The sequence below is a fragment of the Cygnus atratus genome, chromosome 5 (assembly GCF_013377495.2).
Source record: "Cygnus atratus isolate AKBS03 ecotype Queensland, Australia chromosome 5, CAtr_DNAZoo_HiC_assembly, whole genome shotgun sequence".
In the NCBI taxonomy this organism is placed as follows: Eukaryota; Metazoa; Chordata; class Aves; order Anseriformes; family Anatidae; genus Cygnus; species Cygnus atratus.
The window spans coordinates 41052255-41075751 of NC_066366.1; the positions used below are offsets into that span (position 1 = coordinate 41052255).

Below are 23497 nucleotides of genomic sequence, written 5' to 3' on the forward strand. Positions count from 1 at the left end.
CTTTCTGCATCTTAGAGTATCTTTGCAGGTACTTCATTCCTTCTTGCTGTCCAAGATGTATTCCTTCATTAAAGGCTACATGCAATGCTTTGTTGTAAAGCTAGTGGTTGTTTTTTTCGTCGGACTGACTCTTACTTGTGTTTGCATTATTCTTTTGGGCATTATCATCTATTTATGTTCTGCAGTGTTGTTGTCTTTGTTGCCATTTTCTCTTCAACAGCACCTGGCCTCGTACCTGGATTTCACATCCTACTTTCCTTGTAACTTTTTATGGGTCATTAGTTATTAAGGTGTAATTGTTCTCTAACTTGAGTAGGTGGAAACTTTGCATCTGATTCTATTAGGAGCTAGCTGAGACCATCTGTGTACATAATACTGTGCTCAGTTAAGGACTGTTAAGACTACAGAAAATAATAGTTGGAATAATATTCTTCTTTCTGAAGTAGCAAATGGAACGCTTTAGTGAAGGAAAAATAAATCATTTTTTGACCAAACAAAATGAAGGGGATGGGGGGCAGTCCTATAAACTTACTGTTTGTTCGTACTTTTTTAGCATATACGCAAGCACCTAATATACTTACCACTACAGTTTAAATGCTCTCACTCTTTTTATATTTCTTACAGAAAGGAAAAGATTTTGGATATTTCCCAAAAGATGCTGTGAAGGTTGAGGAAGTTTTAATTGTAGAAGAAGTCGAAGTGCTCACCAAGGTAAATCAAAATCACAAGATTATCCAATATAGTTCACAGGTATTGAAAATCTAATACCCAGTTAGAAGTTCAAGTTTCAATATATATTTTATTTCAGGTAATTCAAAACATGGTTCCTCTCTTATTGCACCATTTGTGTGTTCATTGTCCTCTAAGATAACGTTTTATCAAATAAATGTTATAGAAGCATTAGGAATAATATAATTAATTACAGTACTTTGTGTAAGACTATACATACACACAGAGGAAGAGAATAAAGATACTTTACTGTGCTACACAACACTGTAGAAAATTATACATTAGAGCATTTTAAAAGTTAATATTGTTCTTTTAGGAAACTGATTTCGTTTGCCTTGATGGAGATGAATATGTTTTTGAAAATGAAGACAGTGCATTACTTGACCCCAACAAAGAAAGTGAATATTCAGCATCTGATGCAGAATCAAAGCTGCAAGAAAATGAACTCTTAAGTCATATAAGAGACTCCAATGAAAACGAAGAAGGAGTTGAATCAGTTTTTGGAAATGATTCCAAGGAATCTCAAAGTCAGGAGGAGTCTGCAAGCAAAAAGTTGGTTACTGAAAATGAGAATAGAAACGAAGACGCTGAGCAGCCAGAAATTCAAGACAGTCTCCCATTAAAACCCATTCCAGCTCAGTCTAGTTGGATCGTTTCCGATATTGCAGGATGGTTCACCACAGGAAATAAAAATGATGAAGAGACCTTAAAAGCAATTACTGAATCTTTAGAAGAAAATAGTTACCGAGGCAGAAAAATAACTGCTGAAAATGAGTTAGAGGAGCCAAATGATAAGGAGGAACAAGAGCCTACAGCATCTGGTTGGTTTCAGGGTGGACTGACAGACTTTCTGTATTTTGGTAAAGAGAAAGTGGATGTTGGTCCTGTATCAGAAAAAAATGATCCAGAGGTCCATGATGTTCCTGGTGTGGATGGACACTCCGATAATGAACATGAAACAGCAGTCACAGAGTTATTGATAGAAGAACAAAATATTGAAAGCCAGAAATCCCAATCAAATTGGTTCAATTTGGGTTTAAGTAATGTTCTAAATTTTGGGCATGCTGAGAAAGATACAATTGCTACGGAAGATCAGCAAAGCAGAGAAACAGAAAATAAAGCAAGTAAGAATGAAGAAATGCAGACTTTAAACCAGAAAGTATCACACATGGACAAAGAATCAAAGGAGACAGTTAAAGCAGTGACAGATGAAGATGAGATTTATGCAAAAGAAATAATAGATTCAAACAGTAACATGCCAAATGCTGGGGAGATACCAGCAAGTGTGCATACTCTTAGTGACACCAAAAGCACCTCAAGTAGCACTGGATCATATTTTGATATACTAATTGGCAACAAAGAAGAGCCAGTTGAACCTTACCGTTCAGAACAAGAATTGGTATCAGAAAGCCAACTGCTGAAAAACACTGAAGCTAAAATGAGAAATCAAGAGTCAGAAAGCAACTATGGCCATTCAGGTTGGTATGAAAATCTGTAATTGCTTTATTAATTATAAAATAGACGTATATGATAATCAACGGGGACATGAATCAACTGCATCAGATCGTATTTCTTCTCAGTCCATCTCAGAATTGTGATCCCTTAGACAAAAAATACAGAAGAAAAGTCTGTCATCTGATGAATAGAGACATTTCTTCTCTTTTAGTCATTTTGCAGATGTAATAAAGTTTCAGAGTTCAATAGCCAAAGGAGAGAAAGTGCAGTGTTTGCAGGAGGATGTGCTTAGTTGTTCCAGTGCTAAAGGGGTGAAAGTCAGGAAAATGCCAATATAAGACCCTGTCTCCAAAGATACTCTACATTTACCTTCAAAATTTAATTTTGAAAATTCAGTGGTTTCACAGACACGAGATTTTTCTTCTAGTGAATATCACCTGATCTCAAAAGGAGCCAATTGAAGAAAAAGACAGTACGTGTGAGTGAGGAAACATCAGTCAGGAAATTGGAACTTAAATGCAGGGAAAAAAACAAAAGTGTAAACAGTTGAAAAAGTGCAAAAAGAGCAAAATAACTTCAACACTTGTATACAAGAATCTGTAAATTCAGAAAATTAATTAGTTATGGGGACAATCCATGCATCAAGTAGATCCCTTCTTAATGTGACACAAGTCTTACTCTGGATACACCTGAGAAAGGCAGAGTGGTCGAATGCTGTGATACAGAACAAAACTGAACCTCAAAAAGCCAATTCAGAATGGGTGGTGATATAAAAGAGAAAATTCATAAACCAGATAATAAAAACGAACTAGTATTTTTTATGGAAACAACATCAAAGATTTCAGGTAGTGTATTTTTACTGATGAACAGGATCAGAAATCCGAGTCCCAAGAATTAACTCAAGACTAGTGACTTCCATTTGACAGGTACCAAAACCTCAGAAGAAAGTGGCCACTTGGAAGAAATATGGAGTTTGAGAAAGGAAGGTAAAATCTCTTGCTGAGAACTGAAGAACCAAATTTCCATGATGAAAAAGGCCTCAGTTGAAGCTGTGATAAAATACTATAGGTAAAGAAACCGAAGGCACATCAAATGAGATTAAACATATTGAATCAGATAGATAAGAGTAATGCAGGTACCTCCAAAGAGAATAATCTTTCACTTCAGCTGACAGTGCAAATGAACAAACAGAACATTTTAAAAAACAAAACAAAAAAACACTCCACCAGATCAGTAAAAAATAAGACAGCATTTGTGTTCTTGCTGATAGCTTTTCAGTAGGGAAGCTATAAACTGAACAAATCCCTATGAGCATGCAACATCATCACAGAAGCGATGCAGAAGTAGCACTTGAAGATTCATGTTCCCAACATGAATGGTATCAGAGAATGGATTGGAGGACAGTCTTAATCCAGATCTCAGAAAGAAATAGAAAAATCACATGATATAGTAAAAGAAGATTGTTCTGTATCATCAGATTTAGGATCATCTGTGCCCATCAACTGAAGCCTGTATGACAGTGCAAGATACAAAAACACAGAAAATGAACCTGAGCTCTGGAAAGTAACAGAAAAGCTTTTACCCCAGAAGCCCATAAAATAGAAGACAGTTTTAAAAGAAAAAATATCATTATAGCTAGTCTTCTAAAACCCCTCAAGCTAGAAAGCCAGGCTGCTTTTTAGAAGGAAAAAAAATCAAAAATGAGCATATTATTTCCTTAATATTTATTTACGGCACTGCAATACCAGTTTTGCTTAAAACTCTATCCTCCAAACTCCACTCTGAGACAATGATTTGAACTAGCACTGCTTAAATTATAAATCTGCAGCACATTTTTAATCTAATAGAGCACTCTGATGTTTGGTTTTAAGTTGAGGAAAACATTAAAAAGATATAAGATCAAAATCTCAGTGGAGGTTAATGTCTTGAGGGGAAAAAAGCTGTGAATGGGTAGTTGAATCCTCTGAAAATAAACATTATGTCCTTTCAGAATTATTTGCAGGAATAGGCAGTAAACGAAAACTTCTAGAAGAAATGCCAAAGGAGAAATATGAAATGAACGGAGCTGTTGACAGTGAATGCAACAGTGATCAACATTCAAATAGAATAGTAATTCCTTCGGTAAATTCTGAAGAAAAAATACCTAGCTCAGTAGCTGATTTTCCACTTGATGGTGAAAAGCCTTTCTCAGATGCCGTTTTCCAAGTTCAGAGCTACATCCCAAGTAATGGTATGTGAAAAAAATCCTAATTTGAAGGAAAACAATTTTGAAATCTCAAAAAAAAAACATTAGTTGGAATTGTATTATGCTGACCACTGTAACATAAAATCTTTTTTGTTTGTTTGTTTTCCTTATAAACAAACCAGAAGGAGGCTGGATATATCAGATTCTTCTGTGCTTGGATGCTCTTGACATTAAGGAGTTGACAATGTCTGTATTTTCAGCAATGACAAGTATTATCAAAAAGGTAAGAGTTCTTTATGTGATAATATTTTTGAAATTGGTGCAAAATTAAGCCAGTTGTTAGCCATGTTCTGCAGTGCAGTTTTGACAGAGGAGAGAAGGAAAGAAAAATTATTTTTAATAAAACCTTTGCAGTCCCCTTGCTTCTAGGAATATCTGATACTAAATAAGAGACAGCTGGAAAAAAGAAAATGTCAAGGTAGCTGCTGTTCATCTGCTTCTGTTTGCAATTCAGAATCTGATGAGCTCAGCTTTTTTTGCCTTTTTTTTTTTTTTACTTTAGGGAACCATGAGTTTCATTTTAGTTCTCATGGCAGGACTGATTTGCATGGACTTAGAAAGCTTGGTTGGGATAACTAAAATAAACAGAATACTTCTATCGCTTTTAAAAATATAATTTCAAAGTTTTGATTTCCAAAGATTCACATCAGTCATGACCGCATTAAAATATTTCTCTAAGGAAATATTTAAAATATAAAATGGGATTATGATTGCTGTGAGGATGTCTTAAATATCAAAATGTAAAATTTCAATTATAAGGATAAGATTTTTTTATTTTAGATGAAAGTCCTTAGATTGTCTAAATACACCCTCCACAATTAGGTTAACCAAATTAACCTATTAATTCGCTAAGGTACAACTGGAAGGAGGAAGTTTTAGTCTAGCCTCTCTCCACTGTGACCTGCCCATGTCCTCTGCTAGGTGAGCAGAAAGCTCCTTCCAGAGTAGCCTCAGCTGCTTCTCCACCTGGAAATTAGCCTCTTTTCTGCCACTTTCAGCTAAGGCAGGTTTGCCTCTCCAACCCAGCCCTAATTTCTACATTTCTGCTAAGAAGGAAGAAAAAGTGGGGGGGGGGGGGGGGCAGGGAAAAGCATTCTTCTGTGTTCATCTGAGGAGCATATAGTGTGGGTAAGAGGTGGAAGAAAGAGGACTTCTCCAGGAGATAGGAATTAGAGACGGGATAAAAGTGAAGCATGGGAAACAAGACTGGAGGGGCCTGGGGTGAAAGGGGTAAGCTTCTGGAAGAGTCAGCTTTGGAAGAGGAGGGGAGAGTTTTGAAGGCATTCATTTTAGGTGAAGGCATTCATGATTTAGGCGAAGGGAGATGCTTGAGGATGGTGGAGCCAAAGGATTGATACCAGGCAAATATAGGGAAAGGAATTCATTGGAAACCTCATGGAGAGAACTTATATGGGAAATAATGCCTGGGAAGGAATAGTTGGGAAATATGTGCAGGTCTGCTCTGTAGTCTGCTAATGGAGTGAAAAGTCATGAATGCAAGTTAAGGCCTTCCAGGTGAGGAGATGATTTGAAGTGAAACTGGAGAGGGTGGGCTTGGGGGGGAAACAAAAGCAAATTAATTAATGAAGTGGGATTAAGTTTAGCACTAGGGACAAAGTAAAGGGGACTTTACCAGATATTAATTGCACAAAAAAAAAAAACAGTGTTGCCAAAGGAATGTGAGAGAAGGTAGACAATGTTGCACTATCCCCTCTAGACAGAAGGGTAATATCAGATACATGGTGGTATATGGTAAACTTTGTCAATTTGACACTTTGATTTTAACTTTGTCTGTTTTGGTTGAGTGATTGAAGTTTAAGAACCACACGTAATTTTACCCGATTTCCAGGTAAAAGCAGACTTTAATAGATTTTGGCCAAGTCACAGCCTAGGAGAAAAAAGATGAAGGGTTTTGCTTTCTTTTTAGTGAAGCAGACTGGATTTCAATGCTCATCGATAGTTTGCTGCTTTGGCAACTCTCATTTTTGTGGTGTTTGATATGATTAGGATAGTCACTTCCACCTTTTTACCTGTCACTTTTTTGGTGGTAGTTTCACATGCAAGTCATTCACCTTGCATTGTGAAAATAGAGTTAGCTTATGTAAAAATAAATTGTCGTAAGTTTATGTAAAAAAAATAAGATAAAATGTAATTAAAAACAAAAAAGTCATGGAGAAGGAGGTGGCCAGGAGCCCTTTGCCGTGTGTCCCAGCGGGCGGGCGCCGCCACCTGTCACCGGGCCACCTGTTGCCCCTCCCCGCGGTGCCAGTGTCACAGGAGCGGGGACAGCGGCCGGGGCGAGCTCTCCGCCGAGGGAAGCGGCCCAGCCGCCGGTGTTTTTATTTTTGTTAGGCTCTGGTGTTACACGGGGCAAATGGAAGGAGCGGAGGTAAGCCTCGCCAAGAGCGGCCGGCCTCTCACGAGGCGCCGGGGCCGGGCGCTGAGGCACCGCGTTTCCCCCTCCCCCCGTAACTCCCTCATCGCGGCCCGGCCGCAGCGCCCCCCTTCACGCCGCAGTGGTACAGCCCGCCGCGCTGTCCCGCCTGTTCCCCTTTCCTCCCGCAGCAGTGTTCCCCCCCCCGTCCCCCGAGGCAGTGGTAGGGGCCGGTTGCCAAGCGGCGAGCCGGAAGGGGGCCGAGGCGCTGGTGGGCCCGCGCCGCGCCAAGATGGCGGCTGCCGGCCGCGGGGGCGCCCCGGACGTGGCGGCCGCCGGGCTGTGGCTGGGACTGCGGGACGCGGCGCGGCGCTACTGCCGCTCGGCCCTGGAGGGGGCGCGCAGGGTGAGTGCCGCAGCCCCTCCGGGCCGCCTGGTGCCCGGTGCCTCGGCGCTGGGGAGCGGCGGGGCCCTGGGACCGGAGGGGGGACCGGAGGGAGGCGGCCCCCGGTGCGGCGGGGAGCCGGGCGGCGTCTCCCCGGCCTGCCTCGGGGGCCGGCGGCGGTTGGGGACGCGCTGCCCGCGTCGTCCTGGGTGGCGGAGGTGGTGGCGAGCAGGAAGGGGGCGAGAGCACGCCCGGGTTTCTGAACCCCCTGCGCCCCCCGGTTGTCCTGAGGTACCGGTGGTCTGAGCGTTTTGTGAGAGAAATGGGGACTGAGGCTTCGTGGTACTGCAACACGTTGTTAAACACGCGCGGCACGTAGTAAACGGCACCTGCGTTAAGCAGGTTGTGTGCTTGCTTTGAGAAAACAGCGATATCCCTTTACATACAAAACGTGAGTGTATGTAAGTGTTTACACTGACTAACTCATTGACTGTTCGTTTTAGCGTGAGGTTGGTTGAGCAGATTTTCCTACTAAACAACTTTTCTAACAGCAAATCATAAAATACTGGCTAGTATTGACTCTGAGTACTAAAACACAATCTGAAGAAAAATTTACTGTAATTGTCAGGCTCAGAAGGAGAAGTACCCAGCGTTATTTCATCATCATCATATCTTGTTTAATCTTCTCTATTATTTATTTCTTCACTTAGTAAATGTGTATATTAAATGTAAACGTGTACATTAAAAATCAAAAGCTTCTGTTAACCAATTTCTTGGAGTTTTGGAAAAAAAAAACAAACAGAAGTACAAGCCTGCACTTACTGCGTTGTGTATTGATTTAATTTGCTTCTAATGTCTGTTGAAAATGTTATATTAATCTCCTTAGTTAAAACTTTTGATTTTATTTTTCAGGCTGTGGCTTCGCTGCCAGAGGAGATGAGACCTGCTCCTGATCTATATGGTTTTCCTTGGGAATTAGTGTTTTGTGCTGCCATTGTTGGAGCCTTTACAGTTTTCCTGTTCCTGTATAGAAGTTATCAGTCAGTAAGTGTTCAAATTGAAATTGTTACTGTTCAAGGTATCTAACACTTCAGAATTTTAAATCTGCTGTGATTGAATTTAGATTCTCTCTAAAAATGGAGAAAATTTGGGAAGTAGCCTGTTCTGTCAAGATGGGAAGTGTTTGGATGTGTAGTGAGTGGCCGTTGTCAGTAGAGGAAATGAAATAAAACTTACAATAGTAAGACTTCCTCTTTCCTTCCCTTTTTCTATCTACACCAGACTTTAAAAGTCAGTCCTTAAATTATTTCCACAGGATATGGAGATCTAATGGATGTATATATTGCTGTATATAATGATGTATCTGAGTGTTCTGGCTATAGCTAGATCACCTCAGGTTTTCCCAAGGTAACTTAGCAAAAGCAATCTGGATGGAGTCCCATCAAGAAAGGCATTTTAAAACACTTTAGCCAATGACCTTGATTCTGTTTATTGGAATACTGAACTGATTTTGCTGTGAGTTGTTTGTGAGCACTAAGCTGATGTGTTGGAGAAATGTAGTACTGAAACCTCTTAAAACATAACGTCAGATGATATTTTGAGGTATGGGTTGGTTTCAGTCATGAGTGGGTAAGGATCTGAGCAATAACACCTGCCTACCAAACTCTCCCTACTAAAGAAATGAATTCAGTGTCCATAATTCAGTATTTAGTAAACTTCTTAATTTTTGCATGCTCTTAAGTAGTCAGAGGGTGATTTATTTTTTTTTTTTTGGGGGGGGGGGGGGGCTGGGTTTAATGATGCTTTTGTTTGAAGATAGGCTGCGTAGCATTTTAGTTTTTCAGATAAGAGCAATTGCATTTTTATTTAGGCTTCTAACGTCTTCTTAGATCTGGAAAGATACCACTTATTCTGCAGCAGCAATTCAGATTGTCTGAAAGGGGGAGTCCGTATTTGTTTAAGCTAACAAATCTGTAATTTGTGTTATTCCTTGTATCTTTTAGCAGTTTGTTTTGTCTTTTCATTTTTTTTACCTATGTTTCATTGCGTTAGATGCTGTGAAAGATGAGTTTCAGCTGATACTTGAGTCATGCAGCAACTCTAGTATTGTTGCTCCAAGATATTACAAGTTACTGACTTGGCCCAAGATATTACAAGTTACTGACAGCTTTTTTGATCATCTGTACTTAAAACTACACTTGAGTGGTCTTCTGAAGAATGAATAGTTGCTTATTCAAAAGCAGTGGGGTTTGACTTTTTGGGGTTGATAGGATAGGTGTAATTGTGTCTTTCCTCTACCCTTCTTACTTGGACTCCTTGGCTTTGAATAAGAAGGAAACAGGGAAAATCAGAGAGACTCTTTATATGTTATAGACATGATCCAGGCCCAGCTGTGAGAGGAATCTTTTGTTGTAAAATCTTTGGCCCAGCCAACTTCTGCATCTCTTGTCCAGGCCATTTGTAACAGGCTTTGTCCTGTAGTTTGATTCTAGGGTACTAGACCTCACGTTGCAGCTGCTGATTTGGCACTTCCCACAGAGTTGTACGTGGGCACTTTGCGTTGGCAAAACTTTGTGTTGGCAGTAGTGGGTTATGTGACAGGAGTCTGTATTTATATTCCTTAAAATTCCATGTTTAACCTGATCATAGAACCATAGACTAAAAAATGAGTTCTCAGATACTATGCAAGAGTGATTAATCAGATGTTTTCAAGTATTTATTCTTTTTATTTCAGGTTAGAAGTCGACTTTATGTAGGTAAGCTTATTTTTCATAGTTTGGAGCGTGACTTTCTTAAACTTCTTTTTTTGCTACTTGTAATTATGTGAATGCTGCAACATTTAGCTGTCTATTTATTATAGGAAGGGAAAAACAGCTTGCCAACAAAATTGCTGAACTAGTTGAAGAAAAATGCAAAATTCTTGAAAAACTCAGCCTTTGCAAAAAAGAGGTAATATTTCCCATTAATTGCTTTCACATGTGTCACTTGATAAACTGAGCCAATTTCTGTATTTAAATTACTAAACTTAAGCCTGACTCTGTGATTCTGTGACTCAAAAATGTTTAAAATTTTTAAAAGTAATTCTTCAAATGCTTTTTCTGTCAGTGCATTTTATTGTGCATCACATTGTCAGTGTGATCAAGGTTTTTTTTATGCCTCTCTGATAATGTACTCAGGCTAAGGTTGTCCTGATTTCTGGCAGGTGTATTTGTGAGATGATGGCTATGTTTCGGACTAGAACATCATTATTTCTATTATTTAGGCACTTTTTTTTAACATACATTCTGACATAAAGTATTTCTTTTTCAGTTTGAAGATCTAGAATCTTCTCTAAAGGATGACAACACTACGAAAGAATCAGCAGATGCAGCTTTTGTTGAGGTAAAAAGATAAATAGAAATTATCTAAGCAATTTAAGGCAGTGTTTCAGGAAAATGCTATGCACGTTAAAAACATAATTGCTTTGTGAGTATCGGTTTGCTAATCCTATGTTACTGAAAATAACACAGAAAAGAGACTAACTAAGAAAAGTTTTTGTAACAATTGAATTACAAGCAGAACGGAAACAAAATGATTGATACTAGAGTAAATGACATTTCAGACAATATTTAATTACTTAAACAGTAAACTGTTCGTGTTCCTAGCAGAGAGAGCACTGCATTAAACATGTTCTCATGTGATTCAATTCAAGTTTATTTTATAAGCTACTGGAGCACAGTTTAAAGTTACCAGTGCTTTTAAGTGAAAGTCACACATAAGTAGAGAATAGCTTCATGTGTTAAGTAATAAAAAAAAAAATCAGATGTAATTACATTATTTATATCCCCCAAGCTTGTATTTGTAAAAGAGTTCCAAAAAAGTGAATCGAATACATCATAGGCTATATAACATCAAATCCACTATATAAAAAATGGATAGATTTATTTTTTTCTGCAACTCAGACCCTATAAATCTAGTTGTTACAGGCTTTGTTAGCATACAAGAGTCTAGAGTACTTTGAGATTTATCCTTGATATTGTGATGTTTGTTAAATGTACTTTGTCATTTTGTATTAAAATGATATTTAAAACATACTTATATTCTTCCCACGTAGTTAATGTCAAGTGTTTTGTGTTAACTGTCAAAACAACTTGATTTAGGAAACGCATGAAAAACTGAACAAGTCAAACTCAGAACTCAACCAGGAAATTGCAAATCTAGAAAAAGAACTGGAAGAAGAAAAATCTAAGCAGTCAGAAAATGATAACTTGGTAAGAATAAAAATAATCCTGTCTATGTTGCTCTTACTCCTCTTAATGTTTTTTTATTATTCCTTTGGAATTATACTGTCTATTATATTGTCGTATTGTCTATGGGGAAGACAAACTATTCTTTGTTTTTTTAAACAGTAACTGTATTTCCCCGTTTGTGTCTCCTCAAACTCCCTGTGCCATACTGGAAAAATAACACCGATGTGACAAATGTTCAGAAAAAGAACTCTTTTCCCTGATTTGGCAGTAGCAACCTTCTCAGTTTGAAAATTAAAGTAACTTTAGTAATTGCCTGAACTTTTTCAGTCAAATCTGTGGAAGAAGTTATATAAAAACCTAATAATTTTCAGGTGGCTGAAATTGAGGAGAGATTGGAGTCTTTAGAGAATGAAGCAAAATCTATTCAATCACAAGTTGATGAGGTATGTCCAATTTTTATCATTTGTTTTCAAATCTTCATAATTTCTCTATTTTCCATGTAGTTACATTTTCAAAATTTTGTCTATTAAGGGTGCAGAATTAATGTGTTCTGTAAACTAAGCGACATGCTAAGGTTTCTTACTTCTGTGCGATTTGATTTAGCAACTTTTAATTGCTAAAGAGTATCTTGTCTTTTCTTTACCCTTTTAATCCACAATGATACAGTGTTGCAAAACTTCAATTAACAAAGGCTGTTGAAATTGTGGGAAAAATGTGAGAATGTTTATGTAGTAAGGATAGAAAAGTTAAGAATGAGTACAGTAATACCATGGTGACCCTACTTGTTGTATCTTCACTTACACTGTTGAAACAATACTTCTTTCTTTCAATGTAGGCCAAGTCCACCCTAAAAGTGTATCAGATTAATACAGAGAGACTCAAGACATCTGTTCAAGATGCAGTAGATGAAAACTGCCATCTCCAGGAAAGTGAGAAACAGGTAGGTTCTTCCTAGTTAAATTCCTTAGAAATCTTATATTTTCCTCCAGCGCTGTGTAGACATGACTTTTGTAAGGAGCTCATCCTCCATGTCTGTGTTAGTATTCCTTGAGTGCTCTAGTAAATGGAATGAGGAAGAGGATATGCCTTTAAAATTAAGTTCTGTTGGAAAAACTTTGTCAAAGATAGTCCTATATTATTAAAACCCAAACAAAACTAATTCTAAAGAAACATCCAGAAAGATCAGTGAAAAAGTGAGCATGTAAGTAATGTGGGAGTGATAAGAATTTTGCTGAGACCTGAAGGAAAGCAGAGAGATTTGAGCAAGTCTGCAGCTAGGATCCTCTGCATTGGCAGAGAGCAAATGCGTATATTTGATACAGAAAACAAAACAAAAATGCAGAAATTGCAATGTATGTAAAAGGCAGGTAGGAAACTTACTGAAGTATCACTATGAATAAATTAGTGGAAAGTCAGATCGGTAATATGAAGATACAGAAAGGACTGTTACTTCCCAAATTTTAGCTGTTTATTTTCCTTCATGCTGTAGCTAGATCACAGAATGGCTTGGGTTGGAAGGGACCTTAAAGCCCATCCAGTTCCAACCCCCTGCCATGGGCAGGGACACCTCCCACCAGAGCAGGTTGCCCAAAGCCCCATCCAGCCTGGCCTTGAGCTCCTCCAGGGATGGGGCACCCACAGCTGCTCTGGGCAGCCTGTGCCAGTGCCTCACCACTCTCTATAGTATTTCTTCTTCATATCTAATCTAAATCTTCCCCATTTTAGTTTAAAGCCATTCCCCCTTGTCCCATCACTCCGCTCCCTGACAGAGAGTCCTACCCCAGCTTTCTTGTAGGTCCCCTTCAGGTACCAGAAGACCTTTATATGGTCTCCCTTTGGCCTTTTCTCCTCCAGGCTGAACAACCCCAACTCTCTCAGCCTGTCTTCATAGGAGAGGCATTCCAGCCCTCAGATCCTGAGAATAGATCCCAAAGAATGCTGGTTATTTTTAAAATGTTCAACGTATGCAGTAGTCATTCAGTGCAATAACTAGTTTTACAATGAAATTATAATATTCTATAATTAAAAAACAAATCTCAGAACATTAAATGTTACACGGAGTGTTTCATTTTTATGGATATGTGCTTCCTTTCCTGCCTGAGAGATGATTGTTTTTGTTGTCTGAATTGTATCAAGGTACCTACCTTGCAGAACTAGAGGCACAGGACTTTTGGTTTTGTCTTTTTCTATTGAAACATCTTATATATCAAACTCACTGATTCAAGGGGTAAAAAAAAAATTGGAAATAGAAAATTTACTGTTGGAGGAACATTCCAATTCTGCACAACTCTGTTCTCAGTAAAACTTTTTAGAAAGAGCGTATGTTTGGTTTCACCAAAAAGAAAAAGGGAAGTAGAAGATGATAGAATTTTATTAAATACTGTGAGTGGAGAAACAGTAGATTTTGGTTTTATCACTGCGAGATTAAGTTGCTTAAAAATTGCTTTCTTTCAAGTGTCTTCTTTTTTTCAAATCTTTACATAACTTTCAGTGAGAGGGATGTGTCTAATCTCGGTGCTTTATTTCAAATGTGATAGAATGTACTTAGATAAATTTAGAGAAGTAGAACTCAGTCTCAACAGTGGTTTTTTTTTTTTTTTTTCCTGGTAAATTCTTGGTTTCAGACAGAAATAATCTATTTCTTTTTGTGAAAAGAGTATTCTTTTCTTCCTCCACTTAAAAATAGGGCTTACAGTAATGTAGTACTGAGTGCTGCGAATTACTCTACATTTTATATGCAATAATTTTCTATCAAGCAAGCCCAGGAAAAAAATCAGGAAAAACAGCCCCCAGGAGGTAAATAACTTGTCAGGTTCCTAGATAAATAAAGTTTTTTGTATTCCTTCCAGATAAAATATCTTGGGTATAGTAGTTCCTTAACCACATTATTTAGGATGAATTCCTGCACTTTGTCATTAACTGAGCTTTGTTGCAGTATTTAGTCATTTGAGAACATTTGTATATGTTGTGTTTTGCTCTGCTTTTTAGTGGATAAAGAACCTGGAAAGAGTTGATAGGACCTGATATCTGCTTTGTTTGTGTTTTCTTTTATGAGGTGGTTGTAAGCATGTAAATTAGTTTACTGTGTTAGAAGATCTATATCCCTTTTTTCTTTTTTCTTTTATTTTTTTGAAAGATGGAATTTCACTTATGCTCAAAAGGTAACAAAGATGTTATTTGTTTACAGAAATTAGAGTGCTTTCTTCCTCTGTCCATTGGCACTAATGGGTCGTAATCTTCTGGCACATCATAGCTTAACCATTAAAACAGATGTGCTCTCTCGGATTGATGTGTCAGAGAAAGGATTGGGCCTTTTAGTTTGAACAAGGGAACTGTTAATGAACTCAGACTTATTGCTTTATGTGGTGGTTTTTTTCCCCTTCATTAGGAACATCAGAAATAAATGCTGCTTTAGCTCATTGCAAATCATTTCTTGTAATTCTTACAGGTATATAAAGTCAGGTCAATTTATTTTCTCTTTGGCTTCATGTAGAAGGACTCTCTTAAGGTTTAGCTTCCCTTTGAGGAATGACTTCATGATAAATGTAGTTGCCTGTGTATGTCTTCTGAGCAGCATTAGCAAAGAGTGTTTTTGTTTTATCTGTAATTTCTAGTTTGCCTGATGCTACAAATTCATATATGGCTTTTACTGCTTGAAAGGTGCAGTTGTGTGCCAAGTGGTGTTCATCCAATTCTAGTCACATACTTTGTTTTACACCTTTCATTTTATCTTTGATAACAAGTGTTCAGGCTTGTTTGTCTACTTGCATGGCAGTTCCCCTGTTTAACTCCCATTTTCTGGTTTTATTTTTAGTATAACTTTCACTTAGGTTTCTGTTGCTCAACCTAGCTGTTCCTTTCTGTACACTCAGTGCTTTTAAATTGGTTGCCTGTTGTACAACTTTGAACAATATTCTTTTGACGTTCTCTTAAATAGTTTCCCATGTTTTTGTACTGTATGTTTTGTCTTTAAAGCTTGCATGCATATCATTTTATTCTTACAATGTGAAGGCATGATTTACTTAGCTAATTTATTCCAGTGTTTTTTAATAAACTAAGTGCTTACATGTACTAATTGCTTTACTACTGTAAAGTACTTTTCTGAAATGAGATTTTACTAGGGAATATCTATCAAATGTAACCTTGGAATTTGCCTGTTGTTTAGGCAATGATAAAGACATGACAATGTCTTTAGACAATGACAAAGGTACATACAATTAAGTAATGATTACATGCAGTTGCTGTGATTTTCATTAATGGAAAAACTCTTTTTAAAATAAAATTTTAAAATGTCATTAAGAAGTGTGGAGGAGAGCAAGGGAGATAGTGTAAATGTACAAGTCTTGTGAATTTAAGCAGCTGTCTGAAAAGCTTCCAGATTTTCCTTACCTCACCGACCTCTCCTAGGTTGAGAAGACAGCTATAATTTCAAAAGTGTATGTGCATGTTGGGGAAGGAGTCTTCTCCCCTCTGTCCACTCCTCCCCAGTGTTCATAATTGTTTGTTACACAAATTGTCACTTTTTATATGCATCGCTGTTGTCACATCATGTGATTTTAAGTGAGTGGAATAGTAAATGAACCATTTTGCTATTGTTTAAATGGTCTAACAACTAATTACAAGAGTTATTGTAGTTATATCAATGGGATGATAACATAGAAGTCTTATATTTGAATCTTGAGACTTTGTCTTGTAGTCGTCTCGTTTAATTCGTATTGGTGGATGAGAGGTTAAAATTCTGCTTTTGTGTATGTAGATAATATGCACAACAGGCTGAAGTGCTGTTCATCCTGGTTCTTTGTTATAATGAATAATCACACTAATCTAGTATTTCCCTTTTTAGCTTTTAAAAGAAGCTGAAGGATGGGATGAACGATTTAGTGAACTAAATGAACAAACAAAGATGTTTGAATCATCTAAAACAGATATAGAAGAAGTATTGAAAAATAAAGAGAGTCAAGTCAAGGTAAATTATGACCGGTAGCACTGAATCGTATTATTCAGTCTGATGCTAACCATTAAGTTTCAAGAAGATATAACAAACTCTCCTTTTCTTAATATGTGTTAAGCTGTTTTTTTGTTTGATGTGTCCATCCTCGAATGTCTCCTTTCCTGCTAAGCAAAAAAGGTTGCTTAGCAGCACAGTGGAGCAGTCTGACAGCCTTAGAAGCCTGCAGGCTAAACAAGACCATAGCACTTTTGGTTCTGATAGAGCGTTTACTCTTTTTGGAATTTGGAGCATGGGTATTGGGGACTTATTGTTATGTGCGTGTACCATATATGCCCGAGCCTTGTGAAAAGCCTACTTACTTGGGTACCTGAGGAATCTTTGCTAGGGCATACCTGTTAACCTGCTGGTATATGTTTTAATGGGAAGAGTAATGTCAGACATTTAGAGTCCTATAGATGAGGCCCGCTTAATCTGCTAAGGGAAATAAGTTAGGATTAGAAATCCTGGAAAAGTAGTTGGAATTCTAATCTCATTTTCATTGCTTGTATTTATTTTTCTGTTCTTGTTTTGTGTGGGCTTTTTCTTAGTCACTGACACAGTACTTGCTGAAGATGAAAGACTGGAGTTCAGCAATCAGAGATGATGATGACACTGAAGATGATCACTGGGACACTGATATAAAGGGTGAAACAGAAAATGGAGAGCATTTAGGTATGATATGTTTTAATAGATGTTTTAAAAATAGAGAACCAACAAAATTCCAGGAAAGTGGAAAGATCAGTTCTTCAAAAACTGGGCTTTTAAAACTCACCCAATTTTATTCGTGTCAGACAGTTAACTGATGCTTGGAAACCTCTGGAAAGCCTGTGCTACTGTAGGGTAGCATGTGGGTATGCATTGTCATAGGGAAATGTAAAGACTGAGTGCTCAGTCTCTTGCAGGATGCCTTGGCAATGATTCTCAGACGTCTGTAGATAGAAATGTTGCTCAGACATTTGTAGATAGAAATGTTGCTTTCATTTCTTCCCGAAGCTCCTCGAAGCAGTAGCCCTGTAGGTCCGTAGAGTCTAATTTCTGCTGCTTCCTTGTCCTTACACAGCTGTTACAGGTAGTATAGTATTACTGGGGTTATAGGTGTAGGTCCCCTCAAAACAGCAGCACAGAAGAACCTTTCCGCCTCCTGATTCTTGCTGCAGGTTCTTTTTTTGTTAGTGCTGATTGTACAATAGGGCACAGCACAGTAAGTCCTACAACGTGTGTTCACCATCTCACTCTTAATAAGCGCATTCTGAGCCTATTTAGAAAATAGACCCCCCCCCCAATTTAAAATTTGCTTATGTCTGTTGTGGCATGTTGGGGATTGCATTTTTTATAAGAGCAAAATAAAATGATACATTTTGAGTAGTAAGCTCTGTCACAAACCTTTCTGTGCTTTTTATGTGATGTATTCTATTCTGTCAATCAGATGATCAGCAAAAAACGAACTGTAAAGAAATTGATCTATGCTGCAAAGGTACGTGATTTTAAGAAACTTGTGGATGGAAGGGGGGTGAGACTAAATGGAATATATGCAATTTCTTATGGTAAGGTTAAGTGCATATAGATATCTGTGTGCACTTAGTATTAAAACCCAGCATTTTTTGATATTAATTAAATATTTTTGCTTGCAAACACTTTCTAATAATCTTAAGTTCCTTTTTTTTTTTGTTTTGACTGTAGTTAAATGCTTGTTTAAAGACCATGGAAACAGAAAGAGATCAAATGTATTCAAAATTGTCTGATGAAAACAAAGCCAAAGGAGAACTTACAGGTAATTAAACAATGTTACCGGCTGTCTTATTTTCACTAAAAACTGAATTAAGTTTTAATATAATTCTTTCATAATAGATATTATTATTAATCATAATATATTAATGTATAGATCTACTTGTTCTTTAAAATGCCTTTTTGAGTTGCTTAGCTATTTTAAATAATTTGATTTAAATTAATTTGATTTTAGAGGTAAAGCAATCAAAATTTAGTGGTCTTTATTAATCATAAAGCACCATTTGCAAGTTTTATTGTACTCTGTTGGAGTATAGAAGTTACATAGTCTTAAAATACATGAACAAAGTGATGTTAATATACATAATACCTTTAAATAAATACTGAACCTGAAACAGTGGAGTTCTAGTCTAAATTTTAAAACTATCTACTAAAATGTGTAGTTTACTTGTAGTGGGCGGAAGCTGAATAGTTAGTAAGATATACAATACTGCATTTAGAGAATCAAAGCTAGAAGTATTTTTCTGTTTTTCTTTGTTGTGTAGGTCATACTGAATTAAACTTTATAAGATGAAAACACTGCCACTTCAATTAAAAAAGTCTGTAACTACCAATTGCTTTTATAGATAACAGCCAGCAGAATAGCCATCATGTTTGAACATACTGTGCTTTGTTATTTGAATGATGATATGCTCTATAAAACTGTATTTTTTCATGCATGAGGGTCATTTAGCCTGACTCCTTATGCTGGCACGTTTTCCAAATCGATTTTAACTCTGTCCCATAAAGGTATTCTAGCTTACTTGAAATTTTATATCTTTTTTGAAAAGAGGCATAAGAATAGTAAATAGGAAAGGAAACAGGACTGATTTTAATTTGGATAGGTAACAAATCTGAGTTATTCGTTCAGGCTACTGAGCAAGGCTTTGTGTGGCTAAATCTGCAATATGATGGTAACAATTTTACTCTTTTAGAGTGGAATAATTACAATAATAAAAGCTCCAAATTAAAACTTACATTGTGAATTATAAAACTGCAGTGTCTAGAGAAGCTACACCGTTTAGAGGGAAAACAAAGGCTAGGCATTTGCTCAGAGCTGCGCTTGGTAGAGAGTATAATGCTGGCTTCCCATCGAAGGACCAATGCTGTTTCTCGATTTGTGTAATTTACTGAAATGTATTAATACATATTACTGCATACATTATTAAATCAATATAGTAGCAGAGGCTTCTACAGACTTTCTCTGTCCTAAAATGTTACAAGTATTTTAATTTTGTGAACTGTACGTTGTTCCCAATATAATTATCTCTAAATTTGACAGAGCGTATAGAAAACCTCCAAAGTGAACAAGTTTCCTTGCAGTCTGAAAATGAACGCTTTGAAAGTGAAGTTCAAAAGCTTCAGCAGAAACTCAAAGTAATGACTGAGCTTTATCAAGAAAATGAAATGAAACTACACAGGTGCTGGTTCTTCTTGACCATTTATATTCTTGACCTTTTATATTCAAACCTTACTGTTTGAGATTCCACACATTTTGATTTGGGTGGCTGAAAATTATTGGAAGTTTCAATACTGCTTTCCAGAGTTTTTTGAAGTAGGAAGTAGTAGGAAGACCCTGTTGTGTTGCACCTTAATGTACATTTGTGATCACAGTAATTTTATACTAACTTTTTCCATGGAAGTAGTGGTATATTAATTTAGGACTTTTCCACAATTAAGTACAGAAAAAAAGATAACATGAGAAGCAACAAATCTAATCTATGAAATAAGGTGGGTGAAGTTGGACAGCTTGACTTCTAAATGAAGGTATGCTATAATGCATCTATCAAAGTTGCTGAAAGACAATCAGTAGCTTCTTTAACAGTTGGGTGCACTTTATATAGTGAAGGGAGCTACTGATGTCTGTGGAAGAGTGGTGCTATATGTAAAACTAAGCTTAGGAGTTAAAATGTGGCCAGCTATTAATGGGGAGCAACATAGAACCTGTGTGAATTTGGCTTTCCTCACCAACAAAGATGCAATATGAAGGCTGTGCCATCTGTCTCCCAGTAAGGATGACAGTAGGTAATGGGACGTGCTGACCAAAATCAAATACAGAAAGGACTGGAGGTCCAGTTGATTGGGACAGGATGGAGCATGTAATAACTTTCAGAAGCGTGTGTGGCTGTGGTAGGATCAGGAGGGAATCATTTTAAGGCACAAATTTACGTTTTTACTAGCCAGAAATTGTTTTTTTAAGGAGCAAACATAATCTCGAAGGCAGCAAGAGAAGCAGTACAAGTCTTGATTTTGTACTGAGCGATGTGCGGGATGTTTTTCAAGTGTTGCTTTCAATAATAGTCTGCTTTGTAGTTTGTGTAATACATAGGTGACTGTCATCCTCATAGATGCAGGAAAACCCCAAATCCACTACAGTAACATTTGATTTTTAAAGGGGAAGAGGGATAGAAAGGAACTTAATGAAAAGAAGTTATTTCAAGATACCATGCTGAAGTTCAGCAAATATATGATGCTTGTCAAAGACTACAAGAGACAAAAAGGAGTGGAGAGAAGCTGTTGTGGTGGAGATAGATAGCTAAATAAAAGAGGATATTAGTACTAATGGGACATCTTTTAAATAGTTATTGAAATAGCACTGAAAGATAGTGTATTTCTGTGTGTGGTTGTCTATTTGTACATTTCTCCAAATATTTCCATTTGCAATACTAACTCCCTAGGGCAGTAATTTGCAAAAGAAAAGCTTGAGTTTTTGGGAGCTTAAATTATCTTCCAAATTGCTTTTAGGAATAGTGATAATGCTTCATTAAAAACAAAGCAAAACAAACAAAAACTGAAGAAATTCATAAAAACTAGTTCTGTTTATGCCGTTTTATCTGTTACCTCTAAAGTTCTTTATCTGGATAAATACCATCTACACATCATGCCTAAATTTGAGATTTTTTTCTTGGACTGACTACAGAATTGTTGACTTAAAATTAAGCCGAGTTTGTGAATTTTCTTAAAGGAAACTGACAGTAGAAGAGAGAGAACGCCTACAAAAAGAAGAAAAGCTCTCTAAAGTAGATGAAAAAATTAATCATGCTGCTGAAGAACTAAACAGCTACAGGTAATTACAAATTTTACTTACTATTATGAGTTCTTCTAAAGTGAACAAAAAGCAGTAGGGAATTAATAAGAACACCAGCTTAAGTGATTGTGTTTTCTTCCAGATTCTTTGGTTTACTTTTGTTTGTGTGTTGTTATATGCTAGTAGGTGTGTAATAATGCATACTATTAGAGTTTCTGTTTTATTAAAAAATATAAAAGTTAAAATGAGAATGGAAGACCACTGAGAACTTTTCCATTAGAATGCTGTTTGTATTGAAATGTTAGCTTTAATGGAATGGTAGAAGTGGGTCTCTATCTAGTTCCCTTTAGTGAACAGATTAAAAATTAAAAAAAAAAAAAAAAAAAGTTAAAGAGAATGCTGTGAAATAAATGCAACATTCAGCTTTCCTATAGATCTGAACATATTTGTTGTCTAGTTTTAGTATTCTATTTCTGTATCTCTAAGCTTTTAAATAGTATTACTGTGATGTGGGGATATTTTCTGTAATTGTTTTGTAACTGTTTTGCATTACACTAGCTGTGTACATATGTTCTTCTTCAGTAGCTTCTTGAACTACAGCATAATCATTTGATTTGTAATGTGTACTTCCTGTCTTCCTTCAATGATGGGAGTATTGACACTGAAGTGAATGATACGGATCAGCAATGCTTCCTGAGCAGCTGATTAATCTTTCTCTGGAATGTGAAGCCTTTGTGGACATTTTTCAGTGTTCATTTAGGAATACAGAATTCACTCTTTTTGATTTACACAGAATTTGTCTTTGGCCCGCCCACCTGCTGAGAGGGTGCAGAACCTAGGAAGGCTGCGCACCAGGCAGCTGGCAACTAGGTGGCATCATACTTCCTGTGGTCTTGCAATAACTTCAGTGCAAGTACCTGTCCCCCAGAACTGACTGCTAAACTGTAACAGCATGAGGTTCTAGCCAAGTTAGTACAATTGCTGAGCTGGCTGTTAGGGCATGCTGTAGGGTGATATCCTTCATGCTGGAAACATATCACAGACCACTGAACAGCTGGGGAGTGGTTGACTCTAAGGATCATGTGGTACACAAAAATGACGGTAGCAATGGAAATTCTAGTCTTTAGATGATGATACTTTCTTCTAGATACAAAAATTATTTTTTAAAATAATTATACTTTGTGTTAACCATTAAGTTTACCATATTTAAAACTATTTTCCTCAGCATTTTATTACAGTGTCATAAATCCTATTTTTGTTACAGACAGCGAGCAAAAGATCTCGAAGAGGAGTTAGAAAGAACCATTCGTTCTTATCAGAATCAGGTATGTCTTTGTGTTACTTGGCATTGATGCCAAGTAGGATGGATGTTAATGCAACTGAAATACCACTTTCCATTAAGTTGTTATAGTGAATTTGGCTTGTTCTTTTGTTCTGCTTTTCTCCTTGTCTTTTTTTTATTACCTATTTTGTCATCTGTTTTTCGTGGACTCATTCTCTTAGTAGAGATCACTAACTTTATTAAAAAGTAAGTTCAGTTTAAGTTTGCATGTCTCATAATAATTTACCTACACATTGCATTTATAACAGAGCATATACTCAATCTTAAGATTTCTTTTTCAGATGAATAATGCACTTCAGTAATGATCTAACAAATGTCTTTTTCACAGATTACTTCACATGAGAAAAAAGCTCATGATAATTGGGTAAGTTCCAAACACTAAATTTTCTTAATTCTGTATGTCAACTACTGTCTCCCTTTTCAGTGGTTTGAATAGCTTGCTCTATCGCTTCTAAATTTTTTGTTAAAAACAGATCATCAAAATTAACCTGTTACCTTTAAACCTACTGATTTCTTGCAGAAATACACAAAAGCATGTTAAAAATTCTGTTGTCATAGAATAGTTGCAATAATTAAGCTGAGTGAGTTTTGAGCTCAGTAGAATTGAATACTACAATGTTGTTTGTTATAGCACTAAATCTGCTTGAATAACATGTTACCATTTAACAAGTGCGTGGCATTTTGCTAATAATAAAAGCATTTGGCCTTGCTTCGGTGCCATTTTAATATTTTTCCTGGATGTACTCCACTCTTTTTATCTGCTAATAGAAGACATTATGTCCTGTGAGAACAGTATGTTCCGTTGACAGCTTCCTAAGAATGTTGCTACAAAATGCATTTTTTTTTTTTACCTTTTTTTCCAAACAGGAAACTTTAAAATATCTCCTGACTAATACATTCTTCAGTTTCGCAGAATGGTCTGTATGAGATAGTCCTGTTAAAAGTTATGGCACTTC

The 23497-nt window shown here is 36.8% G+C and overlaps 1 protein-coding gene across 1 annotated transcript in view; it reads left to right on the top strand.

Moving 5' to 3' along the window:
- MIA2 (MIA SH3 domain ER export factor 2) overlaps positions 1-23497 on the top strand; it is a 35568-nt gene that overhangs the window by 2219 nt on the left and 9852 nt on the right. The window contains 20 exon segments of the mRNA XM_050710825.1: positions 625-711; positions 1046-2207; positions 4175-4414; positions 4552-4652; positions 8101-8232; positions 9923-9944; positions 10049-10137; positions 10498-10569; positions 11328-11438; positions 11789-11860; positions 12253-12357; positions 16261-16383; positions 16956-17079; positions 17834-17844; positions 17846-17881; positions 18088-18178; positions 19454-19592; positions 21137-21238; positions 22464-22524; positions 22870-22905. Coding sequence (XP_050566782.1) covers positions 625-711; positions 1046-2207; positions 4175-4414; positions 4552-4652; positions 8101-8232; positions 9923-9944; positions 10049-10137; positions 10498-10569; positions 11328-11438; positions 11789-11860; positions 12253-12357; positions 16261-16383; positions 16956-17079; positions 17834-17844; positions 17846-17881; positions 18088-18178; positions 19454-19592; positions 21137-21238; positions 22464-22524; positions 22870-22905 — 2916 coding nt within the window.